Raw genomic sequence first — 15,512 nt, forward strand, 5'->3', positions numbered from 1 at the left:
GGCCTTTTGTTTGATTCATGGCACTGGTGTTAACAGAGTAAAATAACAAGAAAGGACAAGACTCACCTGATTTAAAGAACAGTTCCTTTTTCTTCTTTGCAACATTAATCTTCAGTTCAAAAATATCATAATTGCATCATCAGACAATGTTGTTTTGTTGCTTGACATAACAGGTGACATGAGTTCATTTTCCCAGGTGGCGTTGCATATTTAGCTCGATGTTTTCATGGTATTCCTGAATCTTTACATTAGATGGCATTCTTCTGAGAAACGCTCTGCTGAGGGCGATGTCTGTCCAGCAAAAGGACGAGATGACAGCGGAGCATGCATGAGCTCGTGGAATCTTTCAGACTTCCTTGGCTTGTTTGAAGCAAAACCACTCAATTGACATCAGAGTTCAGTGATAAATCCATGTTCCCATGGAAACTTCATGCTATTTTTGGGCCTGCGAGTCGAGCTGTATAATAGACATTTGCATATTCATGTCTGGCCAAAGAGAGGCAAGATGCTCAAAGCGTTTATCATCGGCCATGAGCGCTGATTGAATAGATGCTTGTATCATAATTAGGTGCCATTAGTACTGGGGACAATCGGGCATCTTTAAGGGCCCTTTAGCTCAAAGACAGAGGGTTACAGTTTTCACAAAGATTTAAAAGCAGCTGGTGCAATTACTATGAGAGACCCATCTCAAAGTAATTGGTCTCAAATCTTAATATCAATGTGTAACACTGAAATCAGTTGCATTTCCAACACATGAGCAGATATGGATTTAGAAGCAGCCCTTCACACAGACTCCCTTTGATTCTCAAACACCTACTGAAATTAAACTTGCAGCTAAAAAAATACTGGCCTAAAACATTTTCTTGCAAATAAATAAATAATCAATCAATCAGTAAATAATGTGTATATGTATTATTATTTCATGACACGTATGATACAACTATTATTATTATACTTTATGTAATATTGTAACATTATAAATTATGAGATATTATACTCATGTACAAAACTTAAATTAAAGTTAATTCATAAAGCTTAAAATGTTTTCTTGCAAAAAATGACAAATTACTTTCACATGTATTTATGATTATATATTACAATTATTATTATTAATAATAATACATATTTAATGCAATATTATAACATTATAAATTATGAAATATTGTACTTAAGTAGAAACCTTCAATTAAACTTCATAAATCTAAATAAAAAACAAATACTAATAATAATGTACACTACTATTAATAATATTAATATTTAATATAAGTAATGTTTTAATTATTATTATTATTATCAATATAACTATACAAGCATTAAATATATTATTTGCAGTAGTATAATATTAAGATGTATTATTTTGATTTATGACTTAAGTATTAAAATTACATGAAGCATACTATTTTATAATTTCTAATGTTACATAATTTATTAATTTATAACAATTTATTATTATCATTATTAAGTTGCTAAAATTAACCATAAACCACAATGTGTACACAATGAAAATTAAAAAAAAATTCTCATTTATTTATTAACATATTATATTTACATATGCATCAATGGACAAGTACATCAGACATCAGCATGGCGGCAGATGTGCCATTGTTTCAGCGCATGCAACACGAATAAAGACATCAAAAGTATCATCGCAGTACAATCCATTTCATATTTTAACATCTGCATAGACAGCGTGTCAAGTTAATGTTGCGATATATGGGCTATTACATTAAGAAGGAGCGTCTGGGGAGTAATAATCAACTACTGTATGTTGTATCACCAGAGTTAGCTTTGTATGGGCGGGTTGATGCTAAATTGGGCTGATATTTCTAAATCATCTAAGGGTGGCGGTAAAGCTCTGAGGACTATGATCAGATGTGATGCCGTTATTCACAGATAACACTTGAATAAAGGCTCTGGCAGGGGGCTTTTAGAGCAAAAACTTCTCCATCTGTCTGTCATAATCCCCTTCTTTTCCTGCATCTAGCCAGCAGCCTCTAGTTCAACCAGGGCCAGGCGAGCAGATAAACACAATCTGTGTCCATTTGTCTTATTCAGCTGGTTTAAGAGCCATTAAATGTGATCTGTTTCATCTGGTTTTAATCTAACCAGGTACAGGTTTACAGGGATTATAAGAGCACTTTCTGCTCTTCTGAGTGCATTTTAAGCTTATAATTGCGTACAGGTTTGATGTAGATAAATAAATCTTCTCTACAGTTCATTCGAGGTCAGCTTGGCTGAATTTGTAGGTCTGCATGCAGAGAGGCATAAACCATTCCAACAGTACAATTCAGAAGGTCTTTTTGAGCACTAGCTACATTTTTATGGTCTTACCAAAAAGATCACGAGAGTCACAAGTGAACTAGTGTGGAAAGGATCTATAACAGTGTCTGTTCTTCACATCGGTCTCATCATGAATGGATGGGATGCGAAAGGTCTATATTTGATTTGAAGATGACTGACAACTCTTTGGAGAGCAGATTGTGCAAAGCCACGCCGTCATGAGCGTACACCCATCGCTCCCCCGTCCAATCGTATCGTTTCGGCCCGCTGAGAAAGGAAGCATTTCAGAAATGTCTGATCAAGCTGAATACAGAACATATTGCACTCATTATATCACAGTTAATATTTAATGCAATAAATAGCATTTCTAAAGGCAACGAATAATACTGGCACTTTAAGAATTTGAAATTGAGATTTCTAAGGGTTTTATTTAAAACTGATTAAACAGTTAAGCATAACAAATGAACATTAAGATCTTGGTGTTTAACCTTTTCGGTGTGGAGAGCCAAATCTGTCGGTTGGGTGTGTGTTTGTTGATAACGTATGTACCATGGTCAGAGCCCACTTTCACTGTCAGCACTCCATTCTGTTAAAAAAATGTAACACTCATGTAATCATACGAGGGCTTCATTCCGAGGCTTTAACATTTATCCTTCCAGAGGAGAGCAAGGGGCATGAATGACCAATCAATCTGTCAGCCAGGCCTGCTGGTCACCTACCAGACGCTTAAATGAAACCACAATGAGTGCATTGACTCAATCATTCACTGGGTTTGAGAAAGATATTTGCTAAATAAATTAATGAATAAATACATATCTATGCTTGTGTGTGTGTGTGTGTGTGTGTGTGTGTGTGTGTGTGTGTGTGTGTGTGTGTGTGTGTGTGTGTGTGTGTGTGTGTGTGTGTGAAAGAACTGAAAGTGGCCTTACTCCAGTCTTACAATAACAAGCTAAAAGCTCTGAGTGTTTACAGCCTTCATAAATCCTGCAGGAGATGTGCATTTTCTCTGTATGGTGCTGCAACAAAGGCTGCTACACAAATGGCTTTTATTTTGCTGTGAACTCTTAACAGAAGTCGGGCAAGAGCACTTAACAACAATAACACTCAAACAAACCTCTTTTCCCATAAAAGAAGAGAAAAGATGCCATTACAAAGGTTTTAGGACTCCTTTTTCACTCTACAGAGCAATTACTTAACTGCAATGTTCCACAAAAAGGATGGGGATATCAAGTTTAGATACATAAATTACATGACAGGTGAAGTGTGCAACTTTAAGATTAGATTGAAAAAAGCAACTCCAAATAATGCCAAAAATATTTTGAATTAAATAAATAATTATTGCAATTTTTCACATTTTATAATTTTTATTTACTTCTGTAATGGCAATGGTCTATGTCAATTAATCTAAGAATAAAATATAGAAAGAATATAATATAATATATTTTAAATCAATTAACACCTCCAAATGTTTCTACTCTACATTTATATCTAATTATAGATCCTGGTTCATCCAAATAACAGATTTTTCATTAGGGTTAAGATGAAAAGCACCACTGACATATAACATGCAAGGATGTGAAAACATGGGCATGAGTACGTACTGTACAGAGAAGACAACATCATAGTCCATTCCAGTGAAGCTCTCATCTGTGAGGTCTTCAAAATACTCCGCCAATGCATCCAGTGTCTCATCTGCTAGTCTCTCATATTCTGTCTCTGTTAGATCTCTATAGAAAACAATCACTGTGTAAGTTAAGAAAATACTAGACTCCAATCATTGCAAAATAATTGTAAATCACAACTGCTATGTCTTACTGCACAATTCTTTTAAAATGAATAAATGTTGTGCTCTGTCAGTGATTAAATTTTACACTGAGAATTAGCGAACACTATTTACCTGAACTGAAGTGCCTTTTCTTCTCCAAGCGGCGTGCTTGAATGGAGCTCCCTTCTCTTCAGAATCCAATCAAACCTCTTGCAAATATTTAACCCTCTGGGCTTCTTCGCCCGAAAACGGGCGAAAACTTGAACGTTTTGAAATGTTTAATTTTTTTGCTTCATCGGATGGGGATGAAACTTGGTGACTTTTGTTGTATTACCTATATGAACACACAAAAAAATCAAGGAGATGATTCTGATATGTTAAAGGGTCGTAAAAAAAAAAGTCACACTTAGCTTCCTCCCGCCCGAAAACGGGCGACATAGGAAATGAATGGGAAATACGAAAAAATAGGAAAACTCAGAGAAACTTTTGGTGGTACAAGCTACAGATCAGCAACTGTGCTGAAAAAAAGTGTACAGCAATGAAGGGGTGACACTCTAGAACATCAAGAGTGCAAATAAGACCCCCCCCCCCCACACACACACACCGCCACGCACACAAACACACATACACAGATAAACTGGCGACTGCAACAGCAAATTTGTAGAATATTCCACATAAAATCAATAAATGAAAAAAAAAAAACTTGCTCAAATGCACACACACACACACACACACACACACACACACACAGAGAGAGAGAGAGAGAGAGAGAGAGAGAGAAAGAGAGAGACTGGTAAGACTGCAACAGCAAATTTTGAGAATATGCAAAAATAAATAAATAAAAAATACAAAAAGAGACTCTCGCTCAAATGCAACACACACACACACACACACACACACACACACACACACACACACATTCACTCACACACACACACACACATTGTGTTCCCTTTCTAACCAAATGCTATAGTTTGATTGTAATCATAATGCAAAACCTGATACTTATCTAAACATTTTTGTTAAGAAAATAAAGTAATCATCTTTTAGAATATCTAAATGTATATCTAAATAAAAAAAACGAATAAGATAGAGAAATCATGTCTAAAACAACAAAAGGAATCAAAAAGCCTTTCTATATAGGATATATAGGAAGCTATAGACAGCCTACAGGCTGGTACAGGACATTACACAAAAGTGGCTATTTTTTAAAGCCACTAGATGAAGTTCTTCTCCTGGAACATTTTTTTTTTAGGCTGGCACTCTATTTTGATGTGAAATGCTGCATTTATTGAAATTTTTTTTTTAATAAATATAAAATAAAAAATGATATATTAATTCTAATGGAAAAAATAGCTCATACAAATTATATAATTAATTCAAAGTATCATAAAAAATTCTAAAAATTCTAAATAATAATCAGAAAACATTATAGAACAAAAATATATTTGATTGGTTTTCCTGGGAAAAAGTAAAGTACAATTTTAAGGCTTCGCCCGTTTTCGGGCGGTAGGAAGCTAAGTGTGACCCATTTACGAAGAAGCCCAGAGGGTTAAATAGCGGTTAATATGGGTGAAAGAAGTTAATTTAAACTTTTAGACATTTTGAGACCTGATTTAAAAAGTTTACATTTATTAATTTTGCAGACGCTTTCATCCAAAGTGACTTACAGTTCAGAAATACAAGTGATTCATCATAAGATGTCAATAAGAAATCATAGTAATACAAGCTTTCTGTCATCATTCAAAACAGTAGACGCTAGAACAGAAAGTGTTCAAGGAATAATGAAAGTAAAAGCATGCGTTCACTTTCACTTTTCCTATGTCTATGCTTTCGATATTCCTTAATCGCTTCCTGTTCTAGTGTAGCTAAAATGTAATAAATGTCTCATGTAAATATTCAAGCTTTTACTACAATGTAAAAAGGCACAAAAGAGCCGTGTTCGTTAACGTTACCTGTATATGTCCTCCACATCCATAGGTCCTTGTGACTAACTGTGGCTGTCACAAACAAAACAGACTTAAAATCACGCAAATCAAGACAAACTATTCTGACAACTAAAACACAAACAGTTACACTACTTAAGCTAATCAAAATTGGACTAGAATACAGCGTAAAAGTCCACAATCATGTAACTAACGTCGTATTGCAAGAGCTAAACTACAGCGGTTTGTTTAACATGCAACGTTTTATGAGAAGCACCTAAAAAAAGCAAGCCACTCTGTTCAGACCTTATATAATAGATTTGTTGTCTATAATAAAAAACAGCAAAAGACATTTAACTTTACGACAAGTAAGAGTCAATTATAAGAGACGCGTCTCATCATAACCTGCCACGACGCAGACTGACAATTCAATTCATCCTAAACGTTTGTTTACAACTCACTCACTTCAAGTCCACTTCTCATTGTTGACAGTCTGGAAGCTTGTTGGTGACATTTCCACGTGGAGCTCAAGCTAAGTAAATAAAGACAATGACACTTGTTAGTTAACCTTGACATAGCTTCTAAAAGATGCAAGTCCGCAGATAGCATATGCCGCTTCGACGGTTTTCTTCTCGCAACATTTCAAAATACAAGTCCCAACAAAATAAAAGTCCGCTTTATTCAGCAAGATTTTCGTTCCTATAAGTTTCTCTCAACCGATTTGTCTCGTTTCTTATAAAAGTAATTTAAATGTAAACAACCTCTATTTTTACAAATGAAATGAGTAGAAAGTTTTTGGTTTTTGAAAAATACATTTAAACAAAAATTTTATTTTATGTTATTTTAAAAGTGAAACGAATAGAGTTTTTATGGATTTAAAAAATAAAAATAAAAAAAAGTTTAAGATAGATAGATAGATAGATAGATAGATAGATAGATAGATAGATAGATAGATAGATAGATAGATAGATAGATAGATAGATAGATAGATAGATAGATAGATTCCACCTCAAACCACTAGATGGCGCCAAAGAAAGCGAGTTGACATTATGGAAATGAAAGGTATTTCTCTGAAGCGCAGGAGGAGGCGGAGACACGCAGCCGTGTGACTTCAGTCTCCTTCATTATCGATTCCACAAAGTAGAGGGACACTGAGTACACTTACCTCTAGTGAGCGAAGCACTACAAGTCTCGCAATATCAGTGTGTACTCAAATCTCTCTGTCTGAAGGCAAGACAGACGCCCACCCTAAAGGACATATATACAGGTAAGACAATTTTTTTTAAATTATGCTTATTGTGATGTAAACTGTGTGAACCTGTCAGATGGCCGTACCTGTACTAGTTCTGCGGTGTGTTTTCCACTCTCAAATACTCAAAACGTCATATTTGACATTTTCATGCGTTTAATTATGCTTCAGCTATGCATACTTCTAAAAGTACCCATGTAGAAAAAAACTTTAAATGACATAGCCTATATATATATATATATATATACTCAAAGAGTATAGTTATATTTGTTAATAGCAAAATCATAAAATAGGCTATTTTAAAATGTTAAGAGTTTTCTTTTAGGCTACTCTCTTAAGATTGGCAAATTACGTAATGTTGCAGGGAAGTGTTTTCTCAGAAATATTACGAGGTCTTGTAGATGTGTTGACTGCATCTCCAAATCTAGTGCGCTGTCTATAAAAGGTTAATCCAGCCAAGGTTCAGTGAATTGTGGGCTATCATTTGTCTCTGAACAATAATATTGAAAATCAATGTCAATATGTACATATACAAAAAAACAACTTTTAAACTAACTGTGAAATGCTCATTAAAAAGTATGACAATTAGCCCTGGTCTCGCTTTTATTGATTTAACTTTTATGATTTCAGTGAGAACATGGATAATAATGGATATGATTTATTATTGATAGTTATTTCAAACTATCCATATCGAATAGGCTGGTCTTATCACTGTAGGAAACATATGTGTTGAGAAAAGCCATAAAGATTATTGCATGTTCATAGTTGTTCACATGCAATTTAATAGATGAGAAAAGTCTCATAACTTTTACCCACGTTGAAAATAACCCAGACTGGACAGTTGTTTGGACAAGCTTTGTACCTGGAGGCACGAAGTCGCATGACAGCAAAGAACAATGAGAGGAAGAAGAAATATTCCTCCGGTCTCTCGAAGCTCCGTGTCTCTTGCGCAGATCCTTTTCCCAGGTGGCTTTTCCCAAAAGCCTTCTGCAGCAGTACTAAACTGCATGATTCTGTTTCAGAAGCTTGTCTGATGCTGGTATTTTTGTGCTCTTATGTTGTGCAAAATACCCCAGTTGCAAGTTTTGCTTGTTTATGCAACAAAAATAAAAGGTATGTTCAGAATATAGTATTAGCATAACAGTCTAGTGTCTACTGCAGTATGTATTGTATACTGTCCACATTTTCTGTATGCATTAAGATTACCTAAAAAGTTTGTTTGGTAATATTTGATTATATTTTAGCAGATGTCTCTGAATGACTTTAGATTTATTTGCGGAAAATTGAACTAAAAATAAAGAGTTGATTACTGCTTGCCACTCATGTGCAACTTGATGAGGCGATTATTAATGTGAAAAGGACTTCATGTTCTGTTTACAGACAAGTTTCATCTGTATCCCAGTCCTCTGAACCTCGGAAATCAGATTAATAAGCCACATCATTTCATTTAATTTGTAATCTTTCTGGAGCCTTTCAGAGCTGCAGCTGATTGATGAACAGCAGTCGTGAGCAGCGATCTCACTCCCATGCACATTTCTTTATTGCTCCCACAGTGGCATGCCACATTCCTCTCTAGAATTCAGACTGCAGACAGCCAATAGACAGCAGCTGACACATACCAGATTTACCGACTCTTTATCAACATAAGAAAAAAGATCAGAGTTTACCTTAACTAAACTGCTCTTAGATCAGCACAGAAAAGTTGGGATGGGACGAGACATACTCCTTTCAGCTTGATGTGTAAAATACCATCTCTCTGGCTGGATTGTGCGACCATAATCATTATTATTTGATGGTGACCTTTTCACTAATAGAACTAATCTTGGCACATTACTTTTGGTGTTATTCAAGGTACAAAATTCTGTAGAAATATGTATAGCTTAATAAAATATGCAGCTCTCCCCTAATATAAGTGGCAGCTCTGATGCTGCTTTGGTTCTGTGCAAAAGAAATGCAGCATCAGTGCAGCTTTAAAATGTATTATTGTCATGACAAGCGTCAATATATTTTTTTTTAAATGTATTGAGATAAATACTTTTTTAATTAATTTATTTAACTTTACATTTTCATTTCTTTTTTATGTACATAATTTCATATTTAAATGTATCTATGTATGTATATTTGAATTTGTATTTTTTTTATTGTATTTACAATGAACTAAAATTAAAATGAATTAATAACTTTATTTCTGCACTGACATTTGTTTATGTATATGTAGTTTATACTGCCTCTGCAACATTAAATAGTGTAAATGCACTTTAGTATAGTAAATAATATGCCACTTCAGAGACAGCTTTTGTGCTACGTTGGTATTAATGGATAATTTTGCAGTAAAGCAATCTGTGTTACATTATTCACCAGTGAAGGTTATATTATTTAATACAGAGAGAGCGAAAGGCAACGTTTTGCGTAGGATTTTATGTTCCCTAGTCTTTCATGCAGCTTTCACTGCTGAAGGTTATCGAGCCAGTGCTTTTGAATGGGAAATCACCAGATGTAAATGAGCGTCTGCAAAAACACATCAACTGCATCACTGTCAACTTTCCTTCTACACCTGTGTGTAACTCTCACTTAAAGAATTACATAATGAACCTGAGCCAAAGGTTTACGAGACAAGCACCTCTTTCGTTTGAGCGACTGAAGGTCAATCAGTACCACAATGTTCCTGAATATAAACGAAGATGATTCAGTTAATTGTGATTGTAATACTAGCTTTCATGAATAAAAGGCAAAGGACATTTCTCCCATTGACCCATAGAAAAATGTGCAGTTTTCGTTTGACACATTACATAACCATGCTCCCTGAGGTTGTTTCAGCCTGTAGGCTATTTAGCAGGCGGTCATGATCTCTTGTGTCTTGTGACATTTGTAAAAGCATAATGAAATGCATTCTTGGACGTTGCCAACCCTGAATATGTCTTCTGTTCTGTTTAGAATGTGGAAGTAATAGCTTGTTTGGAAATTGCTTTATGTTTTAATACCACTATATTTGGATACTCCACGTACTGGAAATATTAAATAGGTGTGCCTATTTATATAAACTATTATTAAATAGTTTTTGATCCATCACTAGCAAGATCAGAGAAATGAACTGCCTACATCAGATAACTGTCTATCCATTAAAAGCCAAACAGTACATAGTGTATATAAAACTTGCCTGTCCACTTATCAGTGGTGTTGGTTCCAGAAGTATAGCGTCTTTAAAAATGCCTTTGTTAAAGCTTTATAAATCGTTATAACCAGCTACAAGGTGAATCACAAAAAAGTATGTGAAAATCAGAGAAGAATTATAGTGGAGAAGGCGCGCTCAACTCCCAAGTCAAGTAATGGGTGCAAGTAATAAAGAAGTTATCCAAAATCAGAGAGAGAAGGCAATGGTCTCGGTACTTAACAGCTTTATTGAGGGAGAGAACTACAGTTCCATAAAGCATGGCGAATGACAATCAAATTAAAAACAATGGTGAAATAGAAAACCAGAAAACTACAATTTGTATAATTTCATTGTTTTGTACAGAAACAACATCTTTTTTAATATATTTTAATATATACTCTGTGATTGGTGCAGTCTTCTGTACAGAATCAGGGGTATTGTAGTTTGTCATCACAAATTCCATTGTCTAACATGATAAGTTAAAATAATGCAAACAGATGGCTTCAAAAATATGCCATGAACAACCTCGGGGCTCAAAACAGGCCTGTCTTTAAAGGTTTGGAAGTTATAGTAAAAAATAATACTAATTTCCCTATGAAGAAAATGAATGGAAAACCTGACTTCTGCATTCCATGCGGAGAGGTTGTGTGTGTTTGCTATGAAGTTGCTAAGGCTTTCTGATTCTTTAGTGTCACAAATGGTCACATGACATGCCAATGCTGTTCGGATTCAAATCTGCAACTTTTCAGTGGCATTATTTTTTTATTTGAACACAACAAGGGTGTGATGAAAATTTTAATTTGAAGTGAATTAATTTGTTTAATTCTCTTTAGTGATGCAAAATATGTGATAACTATACACTTCAACTTAGTTTTCCAAAAATCCGCAACACATAACCATTTTTTTCCCATTCCTCTACTTTTCCATAGTTTTCGTGTCTAAACAGAAACACACACTAAATGGTCATGTTTGACCAATGTACTCACATTAAGTGTGAGCAGTCACTAATTGCATTTGTAAGCACCACTACTGTATGTCTCAGTTAAAAGTGTAAAGCGATTACTCAGACTAGATTGGGAGGGCAGACCCACACTGCCCTTGAATGCCTGTCAATGAGCTTTTTGTAGTGATTGGCTGCTTTATGTGTAGACTGAGCCAACATTCTCACATTTAGTATTAAATGTCAGAGAGCAGTGCATGTTAACTGCACTGTGGGGGAGAGACGAATGGAACTGCAGGCGATGTTGTTGATCTCACTGGTTTCATAATAACAATGGAATCTAGACATGCATATCCTGTTCTTTTGATTTTCCAAAAAAGCATCAATTGTCCCAATGGCAACATGTCCCCTGCGGGCAACAACAGGCTCCTGAAAAGGCTCTTATTGTCAGATACAGTCTGAGGGAATTATATGTCCCCTGCATGGATGGGGCTTTTTGACGGGGTTTTTTGTTAGCATGCTATGAGTCTTATGGACAGGTTCAAACTTTTCGTATATAATATGCCTTTAAATAAGCAAATGTCCCCACAACAACATGAGAGAACTTGGAAATGTTTTCCATATGTCATATGCAATGGAAACTATGTACAGCTGAAGTGTTTAATGGATACCTACATCAACAGCTGGATTATGACCAACATTATTTACTTGAAATCGCTCCAGAAAATTTACATCATGTTGACCTTGACAGTTTGTTTTTGCAAATACAAAACAACAATAAATGTAATCAGTTTCAATTATTATTATTTTATTAAGGTCAAAGTGCATGTTCTATTTTGATAATTAAATCTCATTCCGTTACTGTGAAATTATCTTATTCATTTAAATGTTTGGGGTTGGTAATATTTTCTAAAAAAAAAAGTCTCTAATGCTCACCAAGGCTGAATTAAAAAAAACAGTAATATAGTGAAATATTATAATAAATGTAAATAACTGTTTTTTATTTAATATATAAAAAAAAAAAAATTTATTCCTGTGTTGCAAAGCTGATTTTTCAGCATCAATACTCTTATGAAATTGTTATGAATTGTTATGAAAACAGTTCTGCTGTTTAATGCTTTTTTTGTAAACCATGATGCATTTTTTGGATTCCCCAATTGATGCAAAGTTCAGAAAAATAGCATTTGTTTGAAATAGAATATTTTGTAACATTATAATGTATTGCTGTCAGGTGGTGTGCTGACTACTCCTGAAGATTTCATGGAATAATTATGGCTGTATGTGCTGCTTTAAGTATTAAAGAGGTCATTTAATTCCATGGCTACTTCACAACTTCCTGTCTGCAGCATGCAATGACTTAACAGGCACAGTAAAGAGAAGTGCATACTGGTTTTCTTATCACAGGACTGGACCTCAGCCAGAGTGAGAGTGGAACAGCAGGTCCAACTCCATCCTGGGCACATCATTATCAGATAGCAGTGTGATAAAAGTGCATAAAGAGGTTTATTATGTGCCTGGTAGACATCTACCTTTCATATCTTTCAGTTATGGATCATTGACTTTCAATACATTTTAGTTTTATACCTGAAGAGTGAATAGATTTTTTTTAATATTACAATTTTCTAAACATTTGTAATTCTGCAGAGGAATTTGATCTTTTTCTGTATATTTTAGGCAGTTATTATATGTGACCCTCTCTGTGAAATCCAGGCTTAATTCTCAAAATCTAATTATGAGAAAACCATCAAAGTTTTATTTCAACCATTAATTTCACTATGATTTCAATCTTTGACATGGCCTTACTCGGTCAGCTTTATTGAGCTTGATATCAAGATATCAAGGTTACATTTCCACAGAATGTTCTTATTATAAAGGATGTTTTTATGTAAAATATTAAATCACAAAAAAAGCTGGGTTTTCACAGGCTGAGTCACATATGCAAGTACATACAGTAGCATACAAAAATAGTTAGATAAATACATAGCACATATGTGTTCCTGCAAGGGGTGCTTTTTATTTGCTTAATTGTTTTTAGAAGAAAGTTGAGTCTGTATGTGTTTACTTCACCAAAAAGTCATCATTTGATTTAGAATTGTTTTAGAATCGCTGTTTATTCACCTGTTCACATAAATAACTCTTTCTTAAATGCTCAGTATGTTTTTGATTCACTAAAAAGAATCATTTCATTCATTCAAGAATCGGACTACACAGGATGTGCTGTATGCGTGTGATTCACTAAAAGGAACCGATTAAGAGTAATTTGTTTTAGAAACAGACTACACTGAATATGCTGCATGTGTCTGAGTCCCTTAAAAGAGCCGGCACAATAGAGTCATTAATTGGAGAATCGGACTATACAGGTTGCACTGTATGTTTTTGATTCACTAGAAACAACTTACTTATGATCAAGTCAGTAGTTCAGTAATCTTACTTAAGTGATTGCACTATGGATTCAGTACATGTTACAATGTTGTTGCTGGATAACCTTTCTGAGTATTTTACTAGTATGCATTGGCTGAAGTGCTGTTAAAAAATATAAAATGTTCTTTGTTCCCAAACCTAATTAGGACACAGTGTACGACTTTTGGTTGGATAGCACAGAGAAGTGCCCTCTACTGCCCCCTCGAGCACTGCGACCCTTGCATTAATATTTTGATAAAGTATGTTTGTGGCCTCTTTTTCAAGCTGTTTCTTTTTTCTTTTCGTTTCTCTTCTTTGACTTCCACGGTTAATCGCGCTGCCCTTGCTATGAGTCAAGTCTTTCAGCAGTTGGTCTGCTTGATCACCTGGCTCACATTTCTGCGCTCATGCTGAGTTGAACTCGCCCGGAATAGTAAATAGAAGTGTAGCCTGAATGTCATCCCTTCCGTTTACTCATTGCTCCCTTTCTTTATCTCGCACTTCCTCCTTCTGACACTCCCCTGCTGCTCCTCATAGGTCTTAAGATAAGCTCCTCAACACCGCCAAATATATATAGCATATGTTCTTTTTTTTTTTTTTTGCTGAGAGGACTGGAAATGACAGAGAGGATCCCCTTAATACAGGAGTTTTCAATCCTGCTTCTGGAAGGGCCAATGTCCTGCAGAGTTTAGCTCCAACCCACCACAAACACACTTGCAAAGTAATCCTGAAGACCTTGAGTGCTTATTTTAAAGGGCAAAAAATCTGGATTTTTATAAAAAATAGCCAAGTCTTTATTGGAAATTTATTTTAACTTACTACATCTGCAGGATCTGATCTGCCCTGCGGTTGGGCTGTGTCTCCTCACCAATATTTAGTATTTACAGTTTCATTGTTCTCATGTGAAGTAATGCATATTGTCCCAAGTTCAACTGATTTCTCTAAAATGCCTTTAATAACATCATATCCAATTACAGTTTGTAGCGGGACACATTTACACAGTACACTAAGGCATTATGTAATGATTATCACTGTATCCAATTAGCGAACTGAAGAAAGAACCTCCAGTCAGAACAAAGAGTGCATTTGTGAGGCCTGTGGCTTATTGGATATGCTCCTAATCTAGCTTTAATCCCTCAATTAAAATGAAAGGACATGGAATTTTGAGCCTCTCACTCCTAAATAATTCTCTTATAAAGTTAAAAGTTAGAGTTTCACTTCAAAATAACATTTAATCAGAATTTGCATAACTGCACATTGTAAAAAAAAAAATGTGGAGGGAAAATTGAGAATAAACATGCATTTAGGCTAAACTGTTAGAAATGTAGATTTTTTTCTGCACAATAAGGGCATGCTTATAGTAAACTAAACTCTTGGCTAACACTGCTTACAGTTAATAGATATCACTTGCTCACCAATGGATCCTCTGCAGTGAATGGGTACCATCACAAAGAGACTCCAAACAGCTGATAAAAACTTTACATTAATCCACACGATTGCATGTTTGTAATGAACTAATCCATCATTAAGACGTGTATAACTTCAAGCTGTTGCTTCTAGCTAAAATACAAGTTCATGATCCGTGATATTGCATCTCTAGTGATAAAGTCATCTTGTCTGAATCAGGAGAAAAATATGCACAGATCAATCAACTTTTACAGCTGGAAACAGTCCAGAACTGTTCTAAACTAACATGTTGGTGGATTTTTGGTGGACTGGAGCTGTGTGGATTACTTGTGGATTATTGGGATGTTTTTATCACCTACCTATTCACTGCAGAGGATCCATTGGTGAGCAAGTGA

At 35.0% G+C, this 15,512-nt stretch overlaps 2 protein-coding genes across 2 annotated transcripts in view; one reads left to right on the forward strand and one right to left on the reverse strand.

Moving 5' to 3' along the window:
* Nucleotides 1-1,513: 1,513 nt before the first annotated feature.
* Nucleotides 1,514-6,453, reverse strand: LOC132097298 (frataxin, mitochondrial-like). The gene is made up of 6 exons (XM_059502928.1): nt 6,436-6,453; nt 6,001-6,045; nt 4,178-4,254; nt 3,887-4,007; nt 2,769-2,866; nt 1,514-2,547 (listed from the first exon to the last, which is right to left on the reverse strand). Exons 1-6 carry the CDS (start codon nt 6,451-6,453, stop codon nt 2,409-2,411), a joined length of 498 nt encoding a protein of 165 aa, XP_059358911.1. The 3' UTR covers nt 1,514-2,408.
* Nucleotides 6,454-7,084: 631 nt separating this feature from the next.
* The window catches only part of LOC132098017 (phosphatidylinositol 4-phosphate 5-kinase type-1 beta-like), a 42,667-nt gene continuing 34,239 nt past the window's right edge, over nt 7,085-15,512 (forward strand). Inside the window, exon 1 of the mRNA XM_059504106.1 lies at nt 7,085-7,237. The gene's annotated coding sequence lies outside the window, so the exon portion shown is untranslated. The remainder of the gene's footprint in view (nt 7,238-15,512) is intronic.

This window comes from Carassius carassius, chromosome 21, assembly GCF_963082965.1.
Source record: "Carassius carassius chromosome 21, fCarCar2.1, whole genome shotgun sequence".
Taxonomy (NCBI): Eukaryota; Metazoa; Chordata; class Actinopteri; order Cypriniformes; family Cyprinidae; genus Carassius; species Carassius carassius.

Coding starts and splice junctions, on each gene's coding strand:
- LOC132097298 (XM_059502928.1), bottom strand. Junction 4,008..4,177: donor GAAAAGGCACTTCAGTTCAG/GTAAATAGTGTT, acceptor TGTTTTCTATAG/AGATCTAACAGAGACAGAAT. Junction 2,867..3,886: donor ACTATGATGTTGTCTTCTCT/GTACAGTACGTA, acceptor TTTTTTTAACAG/AATGGAGTGCTGACAGTGAA.